Here is a 22,956-nt window from a genome sequence, read left to right on the forward strand (position 1 = left end):
ACAGCATAAGAACAGAGGATCTACATATCATATATATGATACATTAAAAAAAAGAAGAAACCTGTTAGTACATATTCAATAATGCACCGATTTATGAAATAGTAAAAATATTATATTATAAAAAGCGGTGGTGGCCGAGTGGATATGACATCTGACTTTCAACCCGGAGGTCGCGGGTTAAAATCCTGGCTCGTACCAATGAGTTTTTCAGAACTTATGTACGAAATATCATTTGATATTTACCACTAGCTTTTCGGTGAAGGAAAACATCGTGAGGAAACCTGCATACATCTGCGAAGAAATTCAAAGGTGTATGTGAAGTCCTCAATCCGCATTGGGCTAGCGTGGGGACTATAGACCGATCCCTTTCGCACATGAGAGGAGGCCTGTGCCCAGCAGTGGGACGTATATAGGCTGAATTATTATTATTATTAAAAATATTAGATAGTTAACACGCCGATTTCTTCGCGTGTATGAGAGATACTTTTATTTAATACCACGACGGTGGCAAACAAGCATACGGCCCGCCTGATGGTAAGCAGTCACCGTAGCCTATGGACGCCTGCAACTCCAGATGTGTTACATGCGCGTTGCCGACCCTTTAAAAATCCTTAGACTCCGCTTTTGAAGAACCTCACACTGTAGACCCTCGTCGGGAAAACCTGCTACACACATTAACAACTTCAGGGCGAGCGATTTATGGCTCAAACCATATAGTCATATGAATCTATAGCGAGCAGATGAATCGCCTGATAGTAAGCGATTACCATCGCCCATGGACACCCACAACACCAGAGGGGTTGTACAAATGTACATGGATGCCTTTAAGATGCAAGAACGTTCTTATCATTAACGTCGTGTCGGTTTACGCTGTCATTTTAAAACAACATTCTTTTTTTAAAGATAAAAATTGCTTATTTTACTCATTAAATTGTTATTTATTTTTATTTAAATTCCTTAAAATAGGGTCATTATGTTGGCAGTATGAGTAATATCGTTGACCATTGGCAGGTTTTTTTTTAATTAAATTAGTAGCACCAGACATAGACGTACGTTGTTACTTATTGAATATACATAATGGATATATACAGATGATTACTATAACGAGCTTAAATCTTAAATAGGCCCTTGAGGCATTGTACCAAGGATGCTGGCGGCATTTCCTCGTTGTATCGCAATGCTGATACGTTGTGCGAGGAAGCAGCCAGCTCTTCGGTCACCAGTTACGTCAACCAAACGCTTCGCGATTTCTGCAAAAAACCTAGAACGTTGGGTTCAGAATTACGTCTTTCCGACAGCCTGTAGATTGTAATGGCGGGGTTAACATATAGGACGGCAGGACATAGTGGGAATGCAGCCAACCCGCCAAATCGCCTTTTCATACAAACGCAGTCCTCATTTTTCTCTTTGGATCTATTATCCGGCTCGAAGGACCATGTAAAATCTTCGCTAGTCTCAGGTGTTGTAAAGGTGTAAAATAAGAGTGGACGAGTATAAACGCTGGTTTACTTCCAAATTACAAGAAATACAAAAAAAAGTGGCAAAGTGAATAGTCGTTGGGAATCGGATATCCGGTAAGTTTTTGAAAGCTCTATGAGCTGTCAAAGTTTTGAATATAAAATTGCCATGCTACAATTTGAACAGAGATTTAAAAAATTATTGAATTTATACATTTGAATGAATATTTTAATTACAAAATATGCACACTGAATATTAATATTAATATTAAATGCTACTTGACTATTTTTTGGAAATAATGTCAAACGATCTTGATTTTCCTGAGGATCAAATGTCTATACAGGACTCGTGGCATTTAAGCAACACAAAGGTCAGAAATGAGAGTTAAAGTCTGACGCTCGCACTCGACGATTGAAACGCCTCTAACAAAATGATAAGGTGATGTGACGTCACATCATATAAGTCTGTCCTAAATGTATGGAAGATCAAGGAAATTGCCATTTTGACCCTGAAATATTGCGTTTATGTGTATAGTTGTCATACAATTTATTTTTCAATAAAATGTAAGGAATCGAATGGTATCATTTTCTTTTCTATTTTTGAAAGACAAAAAAAATTTTTTTTTGAGACTTCGGAGCCTTGTATTTTTTTATAATCTCAATGTAATTTTTTAAATTCCACTTTTTTTATAATGGATGGCTCATTTTCTATCCATTCAACTAAATTTTGTTATAATATTCAACATGTGTCAAGTACCCAATTACCTATGAGATTATTTATTATTACAAAGATGATTTTTATTACACTCCGTAATTAGTTACGTTACAACGAACAAGGATCAAAAATGGGTGGATTTTTGAACGTTTCGTAACAGTAAATGTCCAAAGAGAAAAATGAGGACTACGTTTGTATGAAATATTGAAAATATTTTAACACAATTTGTTGTACGAATTTTTAATTATTATAAGAGTTAGGAGCATTTAAAAATTTGTTTTTCGCACCTTATTTTTACAATAATTAAAAAATCTAAAAAAGTCAAACGCTCGGGCAAAGCTGCTTATGGTTAATATAAATCAAATTATGTAAAAATGTTTTTCATTATGGAGGATCCGTAAGAATGCCGAAAGAGTTAGTGGCCGAACCCAATATCATCGGCGAAACGAAACGCCACAGACTTCGCTGGTTCGGCCATTTACTGAGGATGGGTGAGGATCGGGGTGTTAAGAGAGCTTATTTGGGACGACCGACTGGTCGCCGTCCAGTGGGTCGGCCCAGATACCGCTGGAGCGACAGTGTACAGGCGGATCTGTGCCAACTCAAAGCCGATAACTGGCAGGAAGTGGCACAGGATCGGGACAGGTGGCGTTCTCTCGTTTTGGAGGCCAAGACCCTCTTTGGATCACTGCGCCACAATAGTTAGTTTAGTTAGTTAGTTTTTCATTGTGTCAATATGCAGAGGGGAAAATCGGGACTACGTTTGTATGGAGAAGCGTCCCTTTTCCTTTCAAGAAAGTTCGATAACATGTTTCAGTTAAAAATTGGAATTTTTTAGGTCCACATTCCCCCCAACTCGAACTTGAGGATCAATTTTTCGATGAAAATATAAACCAAAACCACCTAGAATTGATCGGGATGAAATCCTACCATGAAAATCAACTCTATTGTGTTCAAGAATATAAATTAAACCTGAAGCTTACGGGAAATGGTCTGAAAACAGTTAATTATGGTGAACTGGTGAGATCAAACATGATCACTTTGCTATATGAAGGACAAGGAAACTTGAAAGGTAATTAATTAAATGTTTTTTTTTTTATACTACGTCGGTGGGAAACAAGCATACGGCCCGCCTGATGGTAAGCAGTATCCGTAGCCCGTAGCCTGTCACATGCACGTTGCCGACCCTTTAAAATAAAATAAAATAATAAATATTATAGGACATTATTACACAAATTGACTAAGTCCCACAGTAAGCTCAATAAGGCTTGTGTTGAGGGTACTTAGACAACGATATATATAAATATTTATACTAAAACACCCATGACTCATGAACAAATATCCATGCTCATCACACAAATACATGCCCTTACCAGGATTTGAACCCGGGACCATCAGCTTCGTAGGCAGGCTCACTACCCACTAGGCCAAACCGGTCGTCAAAAATCTGTACACTCCTTAATTATATGTAAAATTTTCTTTTAATATTTTTTTGTGGTATGTTTTCAGACAAGCCGCAAGTGATCCCAAAAAGTTTCGTAGACAAACGCAAGCCTTACATGGAGATCACTTGCTTTGCTTTTGCAGAGCCAGGGGAGGTGTTATCTTGGTACCGGTCTAAAGGTGAATCCCTATTTGGGCCTGTTTCACAAAGTCCTGGATAAGCTACTTGCCACTGACGAATAAAGTCATCGTTGGCGTTTCACAATCTTCAAATAAGCTTAAGAGGCTGTCAATACCTAAAGCGCGCACACTGTCTATTTGTATCGGAGTAAATGAGATAGCACTGTCGCATGTTACTGGGCCTGGGCAAGGGAATAATAAGAAAAATATTTAAATAAAAAAAGTGGATTATTAGTGTAATATTTTACTCAATAGCGGTTTGGATATAAATGTTTTGAAATTGTGATTTTAATTGCAGACCCATAAGTCAAAACAATAAAGACATAAAACCGTTTAATTGTGATTTTAAGACCAATCTTTGCAATTATTTTCTATCGAGCCGATTTCGTTCAATCATGTATCGAGTACAACCACGGTCTTTGAAATATAATTAATATGAACATATATTTTTCTTACTTGACTAAAACAAATAGTCTTTCTTAAAAAACTGTTTAAGTAACATCAATTTCAAGGACATTGGGTGTTGACAGCCTCTTAAGTGGTAGGCAAAGTGGTAAGTTTTACGGGGCCCTTAGGGTCCAGTACAACAATGCGTTCCGGGTGCTGATGGGGCTGCCCCGTTTCTGTAGCGCATCGGGGATGATCGTGACGGCGCGCGTGGACTGTTTTTATACTACCATGCGTTCACGCGCAGCATCCCTGGTGCGCCGGGTGCATGGCAGTCCCAACAGCATCCTACGAATGATAGCGGATAGGGTTGACTGTCCCTACTTGTCGCACTGTGAGGGATTGCATTCCCCCATCAGTGTTGTATTATTTTAAATTAGTACTTGCTGTACCTACTAACCCCTTAGTTTGTGAGTTATACTAATAAAAATATGTGTCCATGTGTTACATGAAATAAGAATATTCATTCATTCATTCATTCAATACTTTACTTGGGCATTGTGAAACAGGTCCTTAATATTATAAATGTAAAAAGTAACATTGCCTGTCTGTTGTCTCTTCACGCTTAAACCACTGAACCGATTTGGATAAAATTTGGTATGGGAATAGCTTGAGGCTCGAAGAAGAACAGGATCGTTTTTATTAGCGTTCCGTACCCAAAGGGTAAAACGGGACCCTATTACTAAGACTCCACTGTCCGTCTGTCTGTCCGTCTGTCACCAGGCTGTATCTCACGAACCATGATAGTTAGACAGTTGATATTTTCACAGATGATGTATTTCTGTTGCCGCTATAACAACAAATACAAAAAAAGAATAAATGTAGTATGAGATAGCCTGTGTCCCTGTGCAGTGGCTATGGGCTATTTTTTTTTTTCTATAGCAATAGTAATACTGCAGAAGTAGAAGTCTGCTGAAGAGATAATCCCACGTAATTTTAAAACAAAGGTTAAAAAATATTTAACAGATAATTGCTCACAGGAGTCAACTATAGTAATCTATAATAATGTTTTGAAATGTAATGTTATGTTCATTTTTTTTATATATTTTTTAGGATCAGTGCAATCAGAAGACACATTACTAAAAATGCTTCAGCTTCAAGACCGTAAATCATCAGGACAGTGGATGGAACTCGCTCTGAAAAAGACCCTCGAAGAATCAAATAATGATATGGATGTATACTGCGTCAAGCAACAAGTGTTGCAAGACGGAACATTTTCAAAGGGATTGGAAAGTCAACGGATTTCAATCAGAGTTCAACAAGAGATTAAACCCTTGGGTAATAGTAATTTATGTAACTGTTACATAATGAAAGGCATTAAAACACGAGTGTGGGTTTATGAATCGAAAGATAATTTGAAATAGAGGTGTATTGTCAAAGAAAACTTTGTAGCGACGTAAATTTACTGCCACCTTTCGACACATAATTAAAAGTTTTAGAACGCCGTTTGACTTTGATCCTTATTTCTTCACGGATATGTGTTCAATTTGTTTAATATCAAAAAGTGGCGCCATTTTGTTCCAGTACGTTGTCATCATATATATAGGAGCGGCCAAGGTGCCTAAAAATATGTAAATAGGCACTCTAACGCCTTGACAAATAGAGGCGTGTTACTTCGGACTTCTACCGTTTCTAAATATGTATGTATGTAAACACTAGAGTCAGGTAAAGATACAATAAAAAAAATAATGCTGTCAATGTACAAAGGCGAACAAAACACAGACAAAGAAACGCAGGCAGGGAAAGTACAGGGGGTCGCAGCCTTAGATTTTTAATTTTGTGGTCTCTGCATAAAGGCTTGCGCTTTACGGGCAAACGTCGATTTTAAATGGCAACAATGATTTTATACTTCATTTCAGAATGACAGGATTCAATTTTCCGTAATTTCTGATACTCGTCTGCACTGTCTATGACCGTAATCTGATGGGATTCGTATACTAGCCGTGTCTTATCCAACCTCGACATTGGCAGAATCATCAACACCTTGATGGAGCCATAACACGAAAAATTGATTGATTGATACTCGTCTGACCCTATGTTTCTTTGTTCTATAAGAAAGAAGTATGTTATGTTATGTTACTTCATATTCCATATTAATTTAAATTGTATTTTTGTTATTTAATGAATATTAGTTATTTCTCGTGAAAATGAATAAATTCAAATACCTTGGTTCCGTGCTGCACGAATCTGGTGAAATCGATCACGACGTCCAAGTCCGAATAAGTGCTGCTTGGGCAAAATGGCGAGAAGTAACCGGTGTCATCTGCGACCCTAGGATACCGGTGAAGCTAAAGGGCCTTGTGTACAAGAGCATCATCCGCCCAGTCCTACTATATGGTAGCGAGACCTGGCCTGTCCTCGGAAGACATGTCCAGCAGCTTCACGTCAACGAAATGAAGATGTTGCGATGAATGTGTGGCGTTACCCGATTAGATCGCATACGTAACGAACACATCCGTGGCAGCCTCGGAATTCGTGACGTAGCGGAAACGCTGCAGGAAAGTCGCCTCCGATGGTATGGCCATATAAGCCGCAGACCAGTAGACTACGTCGGAAATAGATGCCTCAACCTCACTGTCCAAGGCTCTAGATCACGCGGACGCGGTAGGCCTAAGAAGCGCTGGCTGGAGGTCTTGAGAGCGGACATGGAAGAGCACAATCTCACACCTGATGATGCCGAAGACCGGGCAAAGTGGAGAAGATTAAGTAGGAAAGCGGACCCTGGCGCTAGGCCGGGAAAACGCTAGGTTGAAAAAGAAAAATGAATGTTAGTTATAAGATGTAATGTTTAAAACGATGTGGCCCGCCGAGTTTCTTGCCGGTCCCATATTGGGACACCCTTCTACAATTTAGGAGGGATTTACACTCTGTATCTTTAGGTATTTAAAAAAAATAAACAAACAATTTTTACATTTTCGGGTAGTTATAATATTTATTGATTAACAAACCAAATACAAAACCGCCTGAATCTGTCACTGAACGACCTGACTTTAAATTTACATTATTTGATCATGTAATGTTTTCATCTACCCTCGACTGGCTTAAGGAGCCATTTGAGGGTAAATTTTGTTTACCTTTTTTTAAATACCTAAAGATACAGAGTTATAAATCTTCTCGGGTCAGAGGTGTAGGGTTAGTGTTATTTGACGTTTATTAGCGTACCTATTGTGATATGCCTACTTGGAAAATAAACTATGTTTATCTTTATCTGTTTGCTCTTTTACAGCTCCGGTTATCAGCGTAGAGCCGAACAGTGATGTTTTCTTCGAAGATAACGCCTCGCTTCGCTTGAACTGCAGTGGAAGTGACCCTATAGACGGCAGGAATTATACATGGTTCAGGATAGGTAAGATTAAGTACCGTACTATCCAGCTATGGTCTAAAAGCTCTCAATTATGGTTCAAAATTAACTCGAATATCTTCTATCTTATATGCATCGAGAGCCAATAAAACATAAAGTATAAACAAAGATAATTTGAAATAGAGGTGGATTGTCAAAGAAAATTTGTAGTCACAGTAAATTTACTGCCATCTTTCGACACATGCTTAAAACTTTTAGAACGCCATTCGACTTGTTCCTTATTTTTTCACTGATATATGTTTTTATTAAATATCAAAAAGTGGCGCCATCTAATAGATAATAGCCCAAAGGTACGGCGGCATCGTTTCGAGCGATGGCGCCATAACCTTTGGCCTATGCCCGGTAAGATGGCGCCGCTTTTGGACATTTAACGTCTTTGTAATACAGATTTAGAAGTACATACTAAAATAAGTTTTATTGCTACTTCATTTCCAGATTCAGATTCCAAACTTACGGTACCCAAAGGACAAAGTCAAGTTTTAATAAACCAGAATATTTTGGTGTTACCCCTGAACGAGTCGTATCACCGAAACCAGCTGTTCTGTGCGCAAGTATTCGTCACGAACATTCGTCACGGGGGTGTTTCGTTAACGAAGCATTATGGCGAGTTGGTTGCTTCTGAAAAGATTACTTTGTTCCTACGTCGTGCAGAAGGGACGGCGAATCATGGTATGTTTGATGAAGTCAATTTAACATACCTATAATTTTTTCTGAGGATAGTGGGTATCCGCTTCTCCTTGCACACGTTCCCATTTGACGACCGGTCTGGCTTCGTGGGTAGTGACCCTGCCTATGAAGCCGATGGTCCCGGGTTCAAATCCTTGTAAGGGCATTTATTCGTGTGATGAGCATGGATATTTGTTCCTGAGTCATGGGAGTTTTCTATGTATTTAAGTATTTATAAATATTTATACATTATATATATGATTGTCTAAGTACCCTAAACACAAGCCTTATTGAGCTTACTGTGGGACTTAGTCAGTTTGTGTAATAATGTCCTATAATATTTATTTATTTAATATTTATTTGATGTGTATTAAGGCTGAGTCGACCGTCGAGTGGCGCTCTCATTAGGGGGAATAATGTTTTCTAATAAACCTAAAAATTATTTGATGTATAATTCAGTACATTAATGTTGTTGTCCTACTTATTCCCCAATTTTTGATCTATGTTATATAGTTTTATATATGTAGGTTTGATATATATATATATTTATATTACTTTTGACTTCACCTAAACGGAAATATGTGGCCACCATTTGCTGTTTAGATGATAAAGTAAAAAATAAGCAAAATAAAACTATGTGCCAAAAGACCAAAAGTTGTTGAATCGGTAGGACTAACAACTACACGGAAAAGGATTGGTTTATTAGAAAACACAATCCACTAATTGGGGCGCCACTGGACGGTCGGCTGTCTTAACCATAGCTGTCCCCGTTCTTTTGTTTTTTTTTTTAGATTTTTTTTTGTAAGAGGAGCAAAAAACGAATTCCATACAAAATTGTAAAAGCTCAAAGCTCACATACTTATTATAATTTTGTAATGATAAAATTCATAAAAAAAAACGTCAATTGGCTAGATATAAATTCTCACTTCATCCACATTCGAGAATTTCTGTTTTGCCCTATGGTTTACTGGTAGATAATGTCTTAAGGCATAAGGTCCGCCATTTGTACTTATTTTAATTGTGCAATAAAGTTTAAATGTGGCATTATCTATAAAAAGGGACCTTATTGTCGATGGCGCTTACGTCGCACTGCGTCGCGCAGCGTTGTATTTGTATCGGAGCATCGTTTATAACGGCGGAAGCGCCACCGACAATAAGGTCCCTTTTCATAGAGAACGTCACAAATAATAATTGTAATAGAACCTAAACTGAGATTTAGAATACATAAAGGAATAATAATAATGAATTCATCTTCCTCGCGTTGTCCCGACATTTTTGCTACGGCTCATGGGAGCAAAAAAATTCGCTTGGCAACTCATTCCAAGAATTGGTGTAGGCCATAGTTTTACGAAAGCGACTGCCATCTGACCTTCCAACCCAGAGGGTAACCTAGGCCTTATTGGTATTAGTCTGGCTTCCTCACGATGATTTCTTTCACCGAAATCGACTGGTAAATATCAAATAACATTTCGTACATACTCGGAAGTTTCGAAAAACTCATTGGTTAGGACGGGGTAACCCGCGACGCGACCCGCTGATTGCAAGTCGCACGCCCTTACTGCTAGGCCACTAACGCTTCTAGCTAAATATAAATTAATACACATAAATTCCATAATTTTCAGAGTTACCCCTCACCACCATACTGACCAGCGCTATCTCGTTGGTGCTGGTGGTGGTCGTGATCGCGGTTGCCGTCTGCATGGTGCGTAGACGACGCGCCGCGCGCCCTGCGCCTTCTGCCTCGCAAGCCAAGCAAGAAAACCTATATGCTAACGTGTCCAGGGATATGGTTGGTAGTTGGTACCATTGTTGGCTTTTAATCCCTTTTTAGGGTTCCGTAGTCACCTTGAAACTCTTATAGTTTCGCCATGTCCGTCTGTCCGTCCGTCCTCGGCTATGCTCCGGGATCGTTAGTGCTAGAAAGCTGCAATTTGGTATGGACACATCAATGGTTAATATTTGTTTTACACGATTTGTCAATACCATTCCATTACTGGTTGGTGCCAGTCTCATCATAGGGGCGTTTACTATATAATTGTGGCATTATCTATGAAAAGGGACCTTATTGTCGATGTATCGGAGCATCGTTTTTAACGGCGGAAGCGCCATCGACAATAAGGTCCTTTTTAGGGTTCCGTAGCCAAATGGCATAAAACGGAACCCTTATAGTTTCGCCATGTCCGTCTGTCTGTCTGTCTGTCTGTCTGTCTGTCTGTCCGAGGCTTTGCTCCGTGGTCGTTAGTGCTAGGAAGCTGAAATTTGGCATGGATATATAAATCAATAAAGCCGACAAAGTCGTACAATAAAATCTAAAAATTTAATTTTTTTAGGGTACCTCCCCTACACGTAAAGTGAGGGTGAATTTTTTTTTTCGCTTCAACTCTAGAGTGTGGGTTATCGTTGGAAAGGTCTTTCAAAACTAATAGGGGTTTTCAAGAAATTTTTTTTGATAAAGTGAATATATTGGGAGATAATGTGTCCCCCCCCTCTAACTTTTGAACCATAGGTCCAAAAAATATGAAAAAAATCGTGGAAGTAGAGCTTAAGAAAGACATTAAATGAAAACTATAGCGGACATGATCAGTTTAGCTGTTTTTGAGTTATCACAAAAAGTTTTCCCTTCATAGTAAAAAGACTTACTTTAATTAGGTACTGATTATGAAAATTTGCCTATTTGTTAAACTCGGGTGAAAGGTACCGTTTCATCCCTTGGTTAACAATTTACTATACTTTAAGCTCCAGTTTAGCTTATTGTGACGGAAGAGTAACTACGGAACCCTACACTGAGCGTGGCCCGACATGCTCTTGGCCGGTTATTCATAGATAACGTCACAATTGTCATAAAAAAAACTACATTTTTCAGGCTTCAACGGAGATGACGTACGCTGAGCTGCAGTTCTCGACGCCAAGACCTAGAACTGCCACGAATAGACTCAAAGTAGAGTCGGAAACATGTGAATACGCCACTATTGTGCCTAGATCGGAGCGCTGACCTAAACTAAACGTTGAGGTAGATTCTAATACAACAATTTGTCATAATTTTGACCTGGTTTTGATATTTTTATTATGAACCGACCGACGATTGTGCCTCACACCTGATGGAAAGTGAAGGCAAAGCCTAAGATGGAGCTCACCGGCTCGGCAACTATCATTTCATTTATTGAAGTGAAAACTTCTTTAGCGGCGCTGTGCACTTTTTGTGATGGTGAAAAAATGTTAAACTCGCGACAGATCACGTGACCGACAGATTCGACAGATGGAAAATTCATAAGACGGACACGTGACCTGATCGAAAAACTGTTACAATGTCATTGAAGCCAGTAGACCGCCGGCGCGACTTGAATATTAACTTTGTGCATTTTAAATGTTAAATAATTGTAATAGTTCTGAAGTGTTAAATTTTTAATATAATATAAATTGTCATGTTTGTGTACGATAGCGCAATAAATGAAAATTGTATTTTGCCACATAAATTATAGTACTTTTGTATGTATGTATATAATTTATTGTACATAGAAATAAAAACACGAAAAACACAGTTACAGAGTAAATTAAATACAACAAAGGCGAACTTATCCCTGTATGGGATCTCTTCCAGTACTTTTATACTGATAATTAAAGCAATTCGTGCAAAATTATTCCCTAACCATTCCAAAATATCAAAAATGCACAACGTTAATATTTAAGTTTTCACTTCTGCCGGCACTCCCGGAGTGCAACCCGTTGTTTTTTTCAACATATACACGGTGCCCGCGAGGAAACGGAAAGATTGTTAACAGTATATTCCAGATCGTATTTAGAGACAAAACCGGGCAAGTGCGAGACGGACTCGCGCACGAAGGGTTCCGTACCATTTATAAAAATGTCAAAAAAAAATGTTTGTTGTATGTGAGCCCCCTTAAATATTTATTTTATTCTGTTAGTGTTTGTTGTTATAGCTGCAACAGAAATACATTATCTGTGAAAATTTCAACTGTCTAGCTATCACGGTTCATGAGATACAGCCTGGTGACAGATGGACAGACAGACGGACGAATGAACGGACGGACGGACGGACGGACGGACGGACAGCGAAGTCTCAGTAATAGGGTCCCATTTGACCCTTTGGGTACGGAAGCCTAAAAACGAACACATATAAACTAATTTTTTTATTCTTCTAGTTTCAGAGTTAATATACTAAGTTAATTAAAAAAAAAAGTTTTTTTATTGTGTTTCATAACGCCTTTTTGATGGCGTATTTGCCAATATGGGACCTAGTCTAGACGTCCTTGGTCGAGACGGTCCAGTGGCTTTCGTAAAAACTAGTGCCTTGGCAAATTTAAAAAAAAATTGTTACCAAGCAGACAAGCTCTCATGAGCCGTGCCAAAAAACCAGGATAACGCAGGAAGATGATGACCTACAGATCATCAGATTTAAAGACTTTGGTTTTTAGTGTATTGGTCTGTGGGCAAGCTGTGAGTTCTATAGATCTCCACATAGCTCCACAATTTTGAAAAAATCTAAAACTGAATTTAAAAAAAAGCATATTAATATTCTTAATACAGAACCATTCTTTGATTCCGAGTATTCCGACCAATCATAAACTAGTATAAGTGAGGACTTTATTGACGTCATACTCTCTGGCAACCCCACATAACGTTTTTTTTTTCCACACTTACAACTACTCGTATTTTTACAGGTACTAAACCTAAGACAATAGTGTAACTACTTATATATAAAAATACAATTTAAAGTATATCATTACATCTATAAGATAATAACAACGCTGACTTTTATATGACACACAGTTTGCGAGTACAACGAAATGGAAGTTGGGGTTGTAGGGTGTTACCAGCAACCCCTACCGAATTCTAGCATAGGTAATAGAAAAATAAGTTCTCACGATTTTATTCTCAAACAAGTAAACCTTATTTTTAGTTGAATCCTTACTGGTATTTGCCAGGAAACTCTCTGTGTACTTATTTTAAGATTATTATAAGGACATGTTAAGACAAGCATTAACTTTTGTATTTATAAATGTTGCTTTGAATTTTCGTGTCACAATCTTCTTCTTCCTCGCGTTGTCCCGGCATTTTGCCAAGGCTCATGGGAGCCTGGGGTCCGCTTGACAACTAATCCCAAGATGTGGCGTAGGCACTAGTTTTTTACGAAAGCGACTGCCATCTGACCTTCCAACCCAGAGGATAAACTAGGCCTTGTTGGGATTAGTCCGGTTTCCTCACGATGTTTTCCTTCACCGAAAAGCGACTGGTAAATATCAAATGATATTTCGTACATAAGTTCCGAAAAACTCATTGGTACGAGCCGGGGTTTGAACCCGCGACTTCCGGATTGCAAGTCGCACGCTCTTACCGCTAGGCCACCAGCGCTAATAATAATAATAATACAATATTATTAATAATTTAATATGATATAACCATAGAATTTGAAATAGAGGTGGATTATCAAATATAAATTTGTAGCCACAGTAAATTTACTGCCATCTTTCAACACACGATAAAACTTTTAGAACGCCATTTGACTTTGATCCTTTATTCATTCACTGATATGTGTTCAATTTGTATGCATAGGCCAAAGGTTATGTCGCCATCGCTCGAAACGATGGCGGCATATCTTTGGACAAGGATCTAATTAATGGCGACACTTTTTAATATTTAACAAATTTAACACATATCCGTGAAAGAATGAGGATCAAAGTCAAATGGCGTTCTAAAAGTTTTAATCATGTGTCCAAAGATGGCAGTAAATTTACTGTGGCTACAATGTTTTCTTTGACGATCCACCTCTATTTCAAATTCGCTTTGATATAACTTTACTGTAATATATCGTATGACTTGTGAAAGGTCTTAGATAAGGCCTACATACATACAGAAAAAAAAATTCACCTACGTATATAACGAACAAATGAATTGTTAGAATAGTCAAAGATAATTAAGATGACCAAGAGTGCTCACTCCATACAACGGTTTTGTTACCAAAAATACTATTATTTTCGTAGTCTACATCTAGCGTCAAGTAGCGGAACTCTCAGTACTGCATCATGCGACATCTATTGTCGAGTAGCATTACTGAGAGTTCCGCTACTCGATGCTAGATGTCGACTACGAAAATAATAAGCGTTTTAGTACCAAAACTGATGTATGGAGTGAGCACTCTATGTATTTCTTATTTATCTATGGAATAGTGTACGAGGGAGAAGTAAAACTATTTCTCTGATAATAAAAAAACTTTTATTCTTATATTTACGTACACTTTCACTTATGGTAACCATAGTTCTCCACGTACACTTAGTTAGGGCCTAGAAGTGCACTTATAATAAAATTTATTAATAAATATTTATAGGTATTTATACAGTTAATGGCAAAACTCCCATTGATTGGCCCCTACTAAATACCAGTCAATGGCCCTTGAAATTTTGCTGAAAATCACTGGGCTAAAAAGTCATCTTTTCTACCTTTCCCAAATCTTGCCTCTCTGTCGCACTTATAAATTCATACATAAGTGTGACATCCCGGGGCAACACGTCAAACGTGGTTCGAGATAGGGCCTCTCATTTTATAATACCTCTAAAATCATAGTAAATAGCCCTTCAAACTAATTCAGGTAATTCACAAGGTGCTGGTTTAAAAAGAGAAGTAATGTCATGTATTTAATTATTTAAGTATACATCTTCTTTATCCTCGCCTCATCCCGTTACGCGGGGTCGGCTTTCCTAATCTTGAGGCGCCACTTTGATCGCTGATAAGCGTCGTCACTGGACAGGCCCAACTCCTTCATATCTCTTGGGACATTCGTCAGCCAGGTAGTTACTGGCCTGCCCCTTCTTCCCTTTGCTGCAGCCATGGAGAGGCACTTCTTCACTACGTGATTTTCGGGTCTACGCATCACATGTCCGAACCACCTTATTTAAGTATACATAATTGCCTTATAAAATAAAGTGTTTTATTTGAAATAATACATAGCCAAGGACGGAGAGTACAGACTTTTAAAGAATGATTAATTATGCACAATTAAAATAAGTGAAAATAGGTAAGTACATAAACATTCATTTGATCTATAGAGAAAATTAATGATAATAAAATTCTTTATTGTGCACTACTAAAGATCGAAAAGCTCATATTACAAACAAAGACAGGACTTAAATTTGTAGGTAACAACAGGCGGACTTATCGCTATAAAGCGATCTCTACGTAAAGAAAATTGGTAGTAATGTTAAACAAAAGCTTGTAGAGGTAGTGATGATGATCAGTGACTTTGAGGGGTAAAAGATGTAACAAGTTTTACTCAGCCGGCTGGTAAAGAAGTGGTAGTAGTAGAATATAACTCAGTTTTGGGACTAAAACTTACTTACATTTATATTACATTTTTACTTACTTTATCCTCAGTTAAACGTAGACTCTTGAGTTTCGTTAAGCTTTTGTATTTTGGCATGTAATTTAACCAAACATGCAAACAATTACACAAAAACCTTTTTTGTTTAAATAAACTCCAGCCTCGGCTATCAGGGGGCTTGGCGACTTCTTCTTTGGAATATGACATCCATCAGTTTACAAACATGAATTTTAATTTTTTTATTTTATTTTATTTTATTCGGAAAACCAACAGCTTAAGTAAACTAAAACTAGGTTAACATAAATATGTGTCAGAGAAGCCAATTACAGGTTTCCACAGACAGGATACAAAGGTAGGCATATTACAGATTAGCTGAGTTATTTTTGTGGTAGTACCTATACAGTTAGCTTTGTGGTAGTTATGGGTGGATTGCTGCTCGATGCTGATAGATATGATCTCACCCTTATAAGGCCTTTCCATAATAAGCCATCTACTGAACTTGTTACAACAGTTCTTCTAACAAACTGTATCCCCTGGCTGACGGGACAGAATATCATACAGAAATAGTTGATCCACCCACCTATATTTATGTCGAGTATCGGGTTATTTACATTATATAGAAGAATGAGTTCTACCGCAATCGCCCGGCCAGAGCCCTGAAGAAGTAATACCCGGTAGCTGCTTGTAGTATCTTGTAAACCCAGTACAACCTGAAACAATTCATATTAATACATAATAAATAAATACACATTTAAAAATTATAGAATAATTTAATACAAATAGGTGTGAACCGCTATTGAAAGGCCGAAGGCCAAGCTGCGAGAGCTTAGTGCTCAGCACAGAACATAAACAATTGTCTAAATGCGAAGGCCGAAGGCCGAGCGTCGGGGAAAGGCGCACCTACACGCGAGTCCGAAGGCCAAACTGCGACAGATTAGAGCGTTAACACAGAACAAAAAGTAAGTGCGCCGAAGGTCGAGCTCCGCGTAGGGCCGCAGGCCCGCAGCGTCTCACAGCTGCGCGCTTTCCCCAATTTCCCCAAGCGCACTCTTTAGTTTTTTAAACTGAGCTTATCCAAAGAATCTTTTTTAAACCACAAACCGGAGGTGCCATAGAAAAGGGTCGGAAGGAGTTCAACGTTTATCAATTACTCGTATCGACTGCCCAGTGTTGCGTGACTGGTTTTGGCCAGTAGATTCATAATGAATAATCAGATGTAGCGGGTGGTTGACTCGCGTTAAAAAGGCACTTGACACTTATTCTACTGGATAGTACAATTTATGTCTGCCTACGGTTACAGAGATGATGATTGACAAACATTAAATAGTACCCTGTAAACCTTTTTTTCATCGTCTTCCGTTTGCGGTTTTAAACACAATACTAAATAGATTATTTTCACAAGCTCAGTTCATAAAGACTATAACTATCTTAATTGCGAACGCCGAAGGCCGAGCTCCGAGTTGGGCCGAATTTCTAAAGCGTCCAGCAGAGGCGCGCCTTTGGTATTCAAACACAGAACAATAGTAAAAGTTCTGTAGATTTCTGTTCTGTATAAAAGACTGTCTGATATTTTCTTCCCACTTAAATCGCTGAACCAATTTAGATTTTCATAGAAACTTGACGTTTATGGTTAGGTAATTGGTTACAATTTATCCTTGCAAAGTCTGTGTGTTTATCTTATCTTGGTCCGACTCCATCTATCTCACCTGTTAAGCTTGGTCCTGTGCGAGCGAGTTAGCACTATCTTTGAATATATATTTGGGTTGGGAGAAGCGCGCCGAGATGAGACCGGAATGGCGTCGCGACATTAAAGTCGGAATATCAAAGCACGACGATGACTGGCTGCAGCACCTTAAGCAGAAAAGTCTTCGTCGTGCTCTATCACCTCCTGCGAACTCACGATTTGTATGCGATCGATGCGGAAAGAAATGTCGTGCTGCTATAGGACTTTATAGCCACCAACGGCGATGCCCAGCCCCATAAACCCACAAGCGCCGCAACAAGCATCTACAACAGATGGTGTGGCCAATGATGAATCCCCATCATGAATGTCGTGATATACTGGTCCCAATCTATCTCCGGCCAGTGCAGAAAGTTGTCTCCGTCCGCCTGCAGCGCTGTCGCGATGCAAAGCGGTTAGTGCTATGCAAATGCAAAACTGCAATTATATATCTATCTCACCTGTTTAGCTTAGTCCTGGCGTGTGCGAGCGAGTCAGCACTGTCCTTTAATATAAATTTCCTAATCCCCATCATATAGGTCGCTATATACTGGTCCCAGTCTATCTCCGGCCAGTGCGGAAAGTTGTCTCCGTCCGCCGCGGCGCTAGCGTCGCGATGTAAAGCGGTTAGTTGCTCTATGCCGAATTGCCATTCGTGGTTCGCAAAGTATTCGCCGGTGGCTGCTGCCAGTTGGAAGCGGCGGGCTAGCTTCATCATTCTGAAAAGTGAAAATAACCAGATTTTTATTTTATTTACTCCTTATTGCACAAAGAAAGCACATTGTACAAAATGTGCACGTAATTTTAAAAGATTTTTGCCAAAAAATCAGTTTTAGTAAGTACATAATTTATAATTTTATCGCTGCCTGTTTTATTTCAACAGGCAATTAATAATCGTCGTGATAATTCTAACTAATCCAAACACAGGTTGCGTTGTTATATCGCAGAGTTCCTATGGCCTCCTGCGTTCATCATCAGATCTGCTCTGAGGCACCATAATAATGCATTGTCACCCAACTTACATAACTAATGTACATGTGATGAACTCGCGTTATAAGATGCAAAAGATTTAAAGCAAAACGATGCCAAGCACCCACTGGAGTTTTACGAAAGGAACGAATGGAAGTGAGCACGGCATTTCAACATTCGGGCGCCGATCTAGCTGGACCTTTGACTTTACGCTCTGGTGCAAAGGCGTGGATCGTTCTATTTACCTGTGCTACCTACCGTGCTGTGCACCTAGAACAGTACATGTGTAGTTTCAGCTCTATCGAATAATAGGAAGTGGGTCTACATTCGTTTGCTGGAAGATTTGACCCTAACATAAGGTACATATTAATTTGTAAAGTTTTACAGTTAGTAGTTTCTTCGTGTTGGTGTGGTGAAAAAATGTTTGTGTATTACTCGGCAGCAAAGTTACTATGTATTTGTACAAAGCCGACGACCGACCGACCGACGATTTGACGACCGGTCTGGCCTCTAGTGACCCTGCCTATGAAGCCGATGGTCCCGGGTTCAAATCCTGGTAAAGGCATTTATTCGTGTGATGAGCATGGATATTTGTTCCTGAGTCATGGATGTTTTCTATGTATTTAAGTATTTATAAATATTTATATATTATATATTGTCTAAGTACCCTCAACACAAGCCTTATTGAGCTTACTGTGGGAGTTAACTTAATAATGTCCTATAATATTTATTTCTTTATTTATTATTTAAAACTTCTTGCCGAAAACTTCTACAATAAACTTTTGAATTTGGAATTACACTTACATAGCCTTCCGTCCTTGTGCGCGTAGCAGCACATCGTAAAGGAACGCAGGCAGAAGATGGCAGGTGACTTCCCAGAAGGTGTTCAGGAAACGGGACTCCGTGAATGAGAAGTTGGGGTACCACATTACGTATCTAGAAGAAAAAGTTAGAAATCTCATTATCATCTTATAATTAGTTTCAAGTATTCGTTTCATTAGTATGACGATATCCAAAGAACAGCTTGATCAAAATGGGTACAAAGAGCGCAAAAAAGAAAACAGAATAGCAAAAATTTTAAGGAGGGCTATTTCCCTAGCGGTAAAAAGAAAAGAAGAGAAGAAAAAGCTTAAGCAGAGACAAATGTATAAATAAAACGTACAGCCTCTCTATATTCAGCCAAGAAGCTGCAACGTTTCTTTTTTTTTTTTATACTACGTCGGTGGCAAACAAGCATACGGCCTGCCGGCAGCCGGTAAGCAGTCTCCGTAGCCTATGTACACCTGCAACTCCAGAGGAGCTACATGCGCGTTGCCGACCCTAACCCCACCCCCCTCATTGAGCTCTGGCAACCTTACTCACCGGCAGGAACACAACACTATGAGTAGGGTCAAGTGTTATTTGGCTGCGGTTTTCTGTAAGGTGGAGGTACTTCCCCAGTTGGGCTCTGCTCTTGATCTGGAATGACATCTGCTGTGCTGTACCCTACCACACAAGGCGAGATGACATTCACATTGCCCATACCTCTCTTTTGGACGTAGTTTAAGGACATACCCGTGTCCGGGTCTTTACTTTAACAGAGCTTAAGAGGGAAGAATAGCTTTTCGAATCCAACGAAATAACGGTAATTTTTCTATGAAATTCCATTTCGGGAGAAAACGGTTACCACCAACTAAATTTTGATGTCTATCGTTACAGTGTAATATATTCTAGTTTTATAAGATTCGCTTTTTTTTAATAAACAAAATGTTTTTGTTCTGCAAATTTTGAAAAAAAAAAAGAAAACCTTTGAACCTAGTTTTTCATTGTGCCAATAACATACCAAAGCTCGTGGAGAATGGGATAAATTTAGAAGTGGAAAAACGTTTTCTATTTTTGTACGGACGATCGCGTGGGATACGGCTACTCAACACTTAAATCATTGGTGACCGTCCACAGTGGAGTCATATTGTGCAGACGCAGGTGCGTGAATTCGAAGCCAGGCGGCGCACAGAAGTTGACGATAAGCGTGACGAGCTAAAGGCCAGACCACCTATGGCCATAACATATAATTACGTCGGAGGGGTGCTGACCTGCAGCGAGTGTGGCCGCACATTCGCTGCTAAGATTAGCTACGTCAATCACGTGAGAGCGCACCAGCGATACTCTCAGCGGTAGAAAGCAGTTGCTGTGGCTGAAAACGGCTAGGAGACGATGAATGAATGAAAAAATGATCACATGATAATTGTCATTTTTATGATAATAATTATAATAAATCGACTTTCGCCTCATCTAATGCTGTACCATTTTTATTACCCGACTGCCAAAGGGAGGAGGGTAATGTTTTTCGAGCGTATGTTTGTATGTATGTATGTCTGTTTCTTTGTGGCTTCCTGTAGCCTAAACGGCTTGATGGATTTTGATGTATGAGGTATCGTTAGATTCGTCTTGATCACAGGAGTGTCATAGGATGTTTACTTTTTGGGGTTTACTAAAAAGTTATAAAACAAAAAATATTATTATTAAAAAACAAAAAAAACCGACTGCATACGAAAAAAAAGAAAAACAAGCCCCAAAAAGAATATTGTTGTTGATGGTAAGTATCGCAGGCGGGGACCAACAACCAAAATGACTAAAGTAACCCTCTGTTGGTCCTGCGATACTTACCATCAACAACAATATTCTTGTGCGGCTTGTTTTCCTTTTAGTGTGCAGTCGGGTTTTTTTTTTTTTTTTTTATAAAATAATAATGGTGTACCCCTTACATTTCATTAAAGTGTCAAAAGGGCCTCTACGTGTTGGCTTCGGCTCCGCGCACGCCTCCCAAAGGTCCGGAGCACCATTGTTCCGTGATGGGAAAGACATACAATAATAATAATTCAGCCTATATACGTCCCACTGCTGGGCACAGGCCTCCTCTCATGCGCGAGAGGGCTTAGGCTATAGTCTCCACGCTAGCCCAATGGGGATTTTTTATAATTTTTTTTTTCTCCTTCTGAGTTAGTTTGGCTCGATAACCTGTCCTAGATTTTCATTGTATCTTACTTGGTAGGGTTTTCTCTAGCCCATTTGACACAGAGCCGGGTGAAGGCACCCCACTGCAGCGGGCTGACAGACCCCGACGTCACGTTGTATACTGGACAGCGCCCCACCCTGGAACATAAAATAGTATTATAAGATACGAGGGGCATGCCAAACAAAATTAGATATGTTTATTTTTTAAGATATTTTCCCTCGCACGGGCCTGGCGGCAAGTTACCTTCCAGCTGGAAAACTGTTTTGTACTATGTCGGTGGTCAGTGTAGACGAACCTTTAGCGAATGATGTAGTGAGTATTGTGTGCAACCCAATATTTAACATTAAGAGGCTGTCAACACCCAATGTCCTTGAAATTGATGTTACTTAAACAGTTTTTTAAGAAAGACTATTTGTTTTAGTCAAGTAAGAAAAATATATGTTCATATTAATTATATTTCAAAGACCGTGGTTGTACTCGATACATGATTGAACGAAATCGGCTCGATAGAAAATAATTGCACAGATTGGTCTTAAAATCACAATTAAACGGTTCTATGTCTTTATTGTTTTGACTTATGGGTCTGCAATTAAAATCACAATTTCAAAACATTTATATCTAAACCGCTGTTGAGTAAAATATTACACTAATATTCCAATTTTTTTTATTTAAATATTTTTCTTATTATTCCCTTGCCCAGGCCCAGTAACATGCGACAGTGCTATCTCATTTACTCCGATACAAATAGACAGTGTGCGCGCTTTAGGTATTGACAGCCTCTTAAGGCCGAAATTAGGGTAGTTTCCTACCTCCCCTGCCATCGCGGTCACCGTCGCCCGCGCCGAGCGATCGGTCGCGGAGAGCTGCAGCCCGCAGTCTACAGTCCCGTTGAAGCTTCTCGTTATAGAGCAAAACATGTCGAGCAATCTTCGACTTGCGTGAGTATGCGTGAGTGACCCTTTTTAATATATTTAATATATATCTCTTCTTATATTTTCTTACGGATGTTTTTCTATAAAAAAAGTATACGTGTACTTACTTGTTCGTGCCCTGTCTCCAGGCAGCCAATATGCAGGCGTTGACCACCAGGTCAACCGGCACGAGATCTACCACGTATCGCTCCCGGCAGAACCCAGAGCGGTACGTACCGCGGGAGATTTCCATTACGATCCCTGAAAACAAAAGTTTTTGTTTAGTGGTAGAACTGCTAATCAATAGTAATAAAAGTAATACTTAGTAATAATAGTAGTTTATAGGAAGCGCTGGCCTAGCGCTAAGAGCGTGCGACTTGCAATCCGGAGGTCGCGGGTTCAAACTCCGGCTCGTGCCAATGAGTTTTCGGAACTTATGTACGAAATATTTGATCTTCAATAAGCCAATTCTTGGAATTAGTTGCCAAGCGGACCCTAGACTCCTATTAGCCGTGGCAATATAAACGCTAGTAAGACAAGTAACCGTCAAAAATATTTTTGACACACACTTTTATTGCCTGCACTTTCTCTTTTTTGTATGTCTATCAAGTACTTCTCGAGACCTTTCAAATGAGCCTAAACTCAATGTGTTTAAGTTTTCCCATCGAAGAGTTCCTTTGGCTACCTTCCGACTGCATCATCAGATCAGCTCCATGTTAGCATACTATTGCATTGTCATCGGTAATCCGGAAGTACCTA

General features: G+C 39.1%; 1 protein-coding gene and 1 long non-coding RNA gene across 2 annotated transcripts in view; one reads left to right on the forward strand and one right to left on the reverse strand.

The window, feature by feature from the left end:
• Positions 1-9,164: 9,164 nt before the first annotated feature.
• Positions 9,165-12,239, forward strand: LOC133533046 (uncharacterized). Its single transcript, XR_009801787.1, has 2 exons — positions 9,165-10,058; positions 11,133-12,239. It is a non-coding gene; the product is annotated as an uncharacterized LOC133533046 (long non-coding RNA).
• Positions 12,240-14,477: 2,238 nt separating this feature from the next.
• Positions 14,478-22,956, reverse strand: part of LOC133533117 (putative fatty acyl-CoA reductase CG5065) — a 43,134-nt gene continuing 34,655 nt past the window's right edge. Inside the window, exons 10-14 of the mRNA XM_061872076.1 lie at positions 22,326-22,458; positions 21,316-21,423; positions 19,096-19,227; positions 17,784-18,041; positions 14,478-16,312 (exon numbers count right to left, since the gene is read on the reverse strand). Coding sequence (XP_061728060.1) covers positions 16,234-16,312; positions 17,784-18,041; positions 19,096-19,227; positions 21,316-21,423; positions 22,326-22,458 — 710 coding nt within the window. The 3' untranslated portion in view covers positions 14,478-16,233. The remainder of the gene's footprint in view (positions 16,313-17,783; positions 18,042-19,095; positions 19,228-21,315; positions 21,424-22,325; positions 22,459-22,956) is intronic.

This window comes from Cydia pomonella, chromosome 28, assembly GCF_033807575.1.
Source record: "Cydia pomonella isolate Wapato2018A chromosome 28, ilCydPomo1, whole genome shotgun sequence".
NCBI lineage: Eukaryota > Metazoa > Arthropoda > Insecta > Lepidoptera > Tortricidae > Cydia > Cydia pomonella.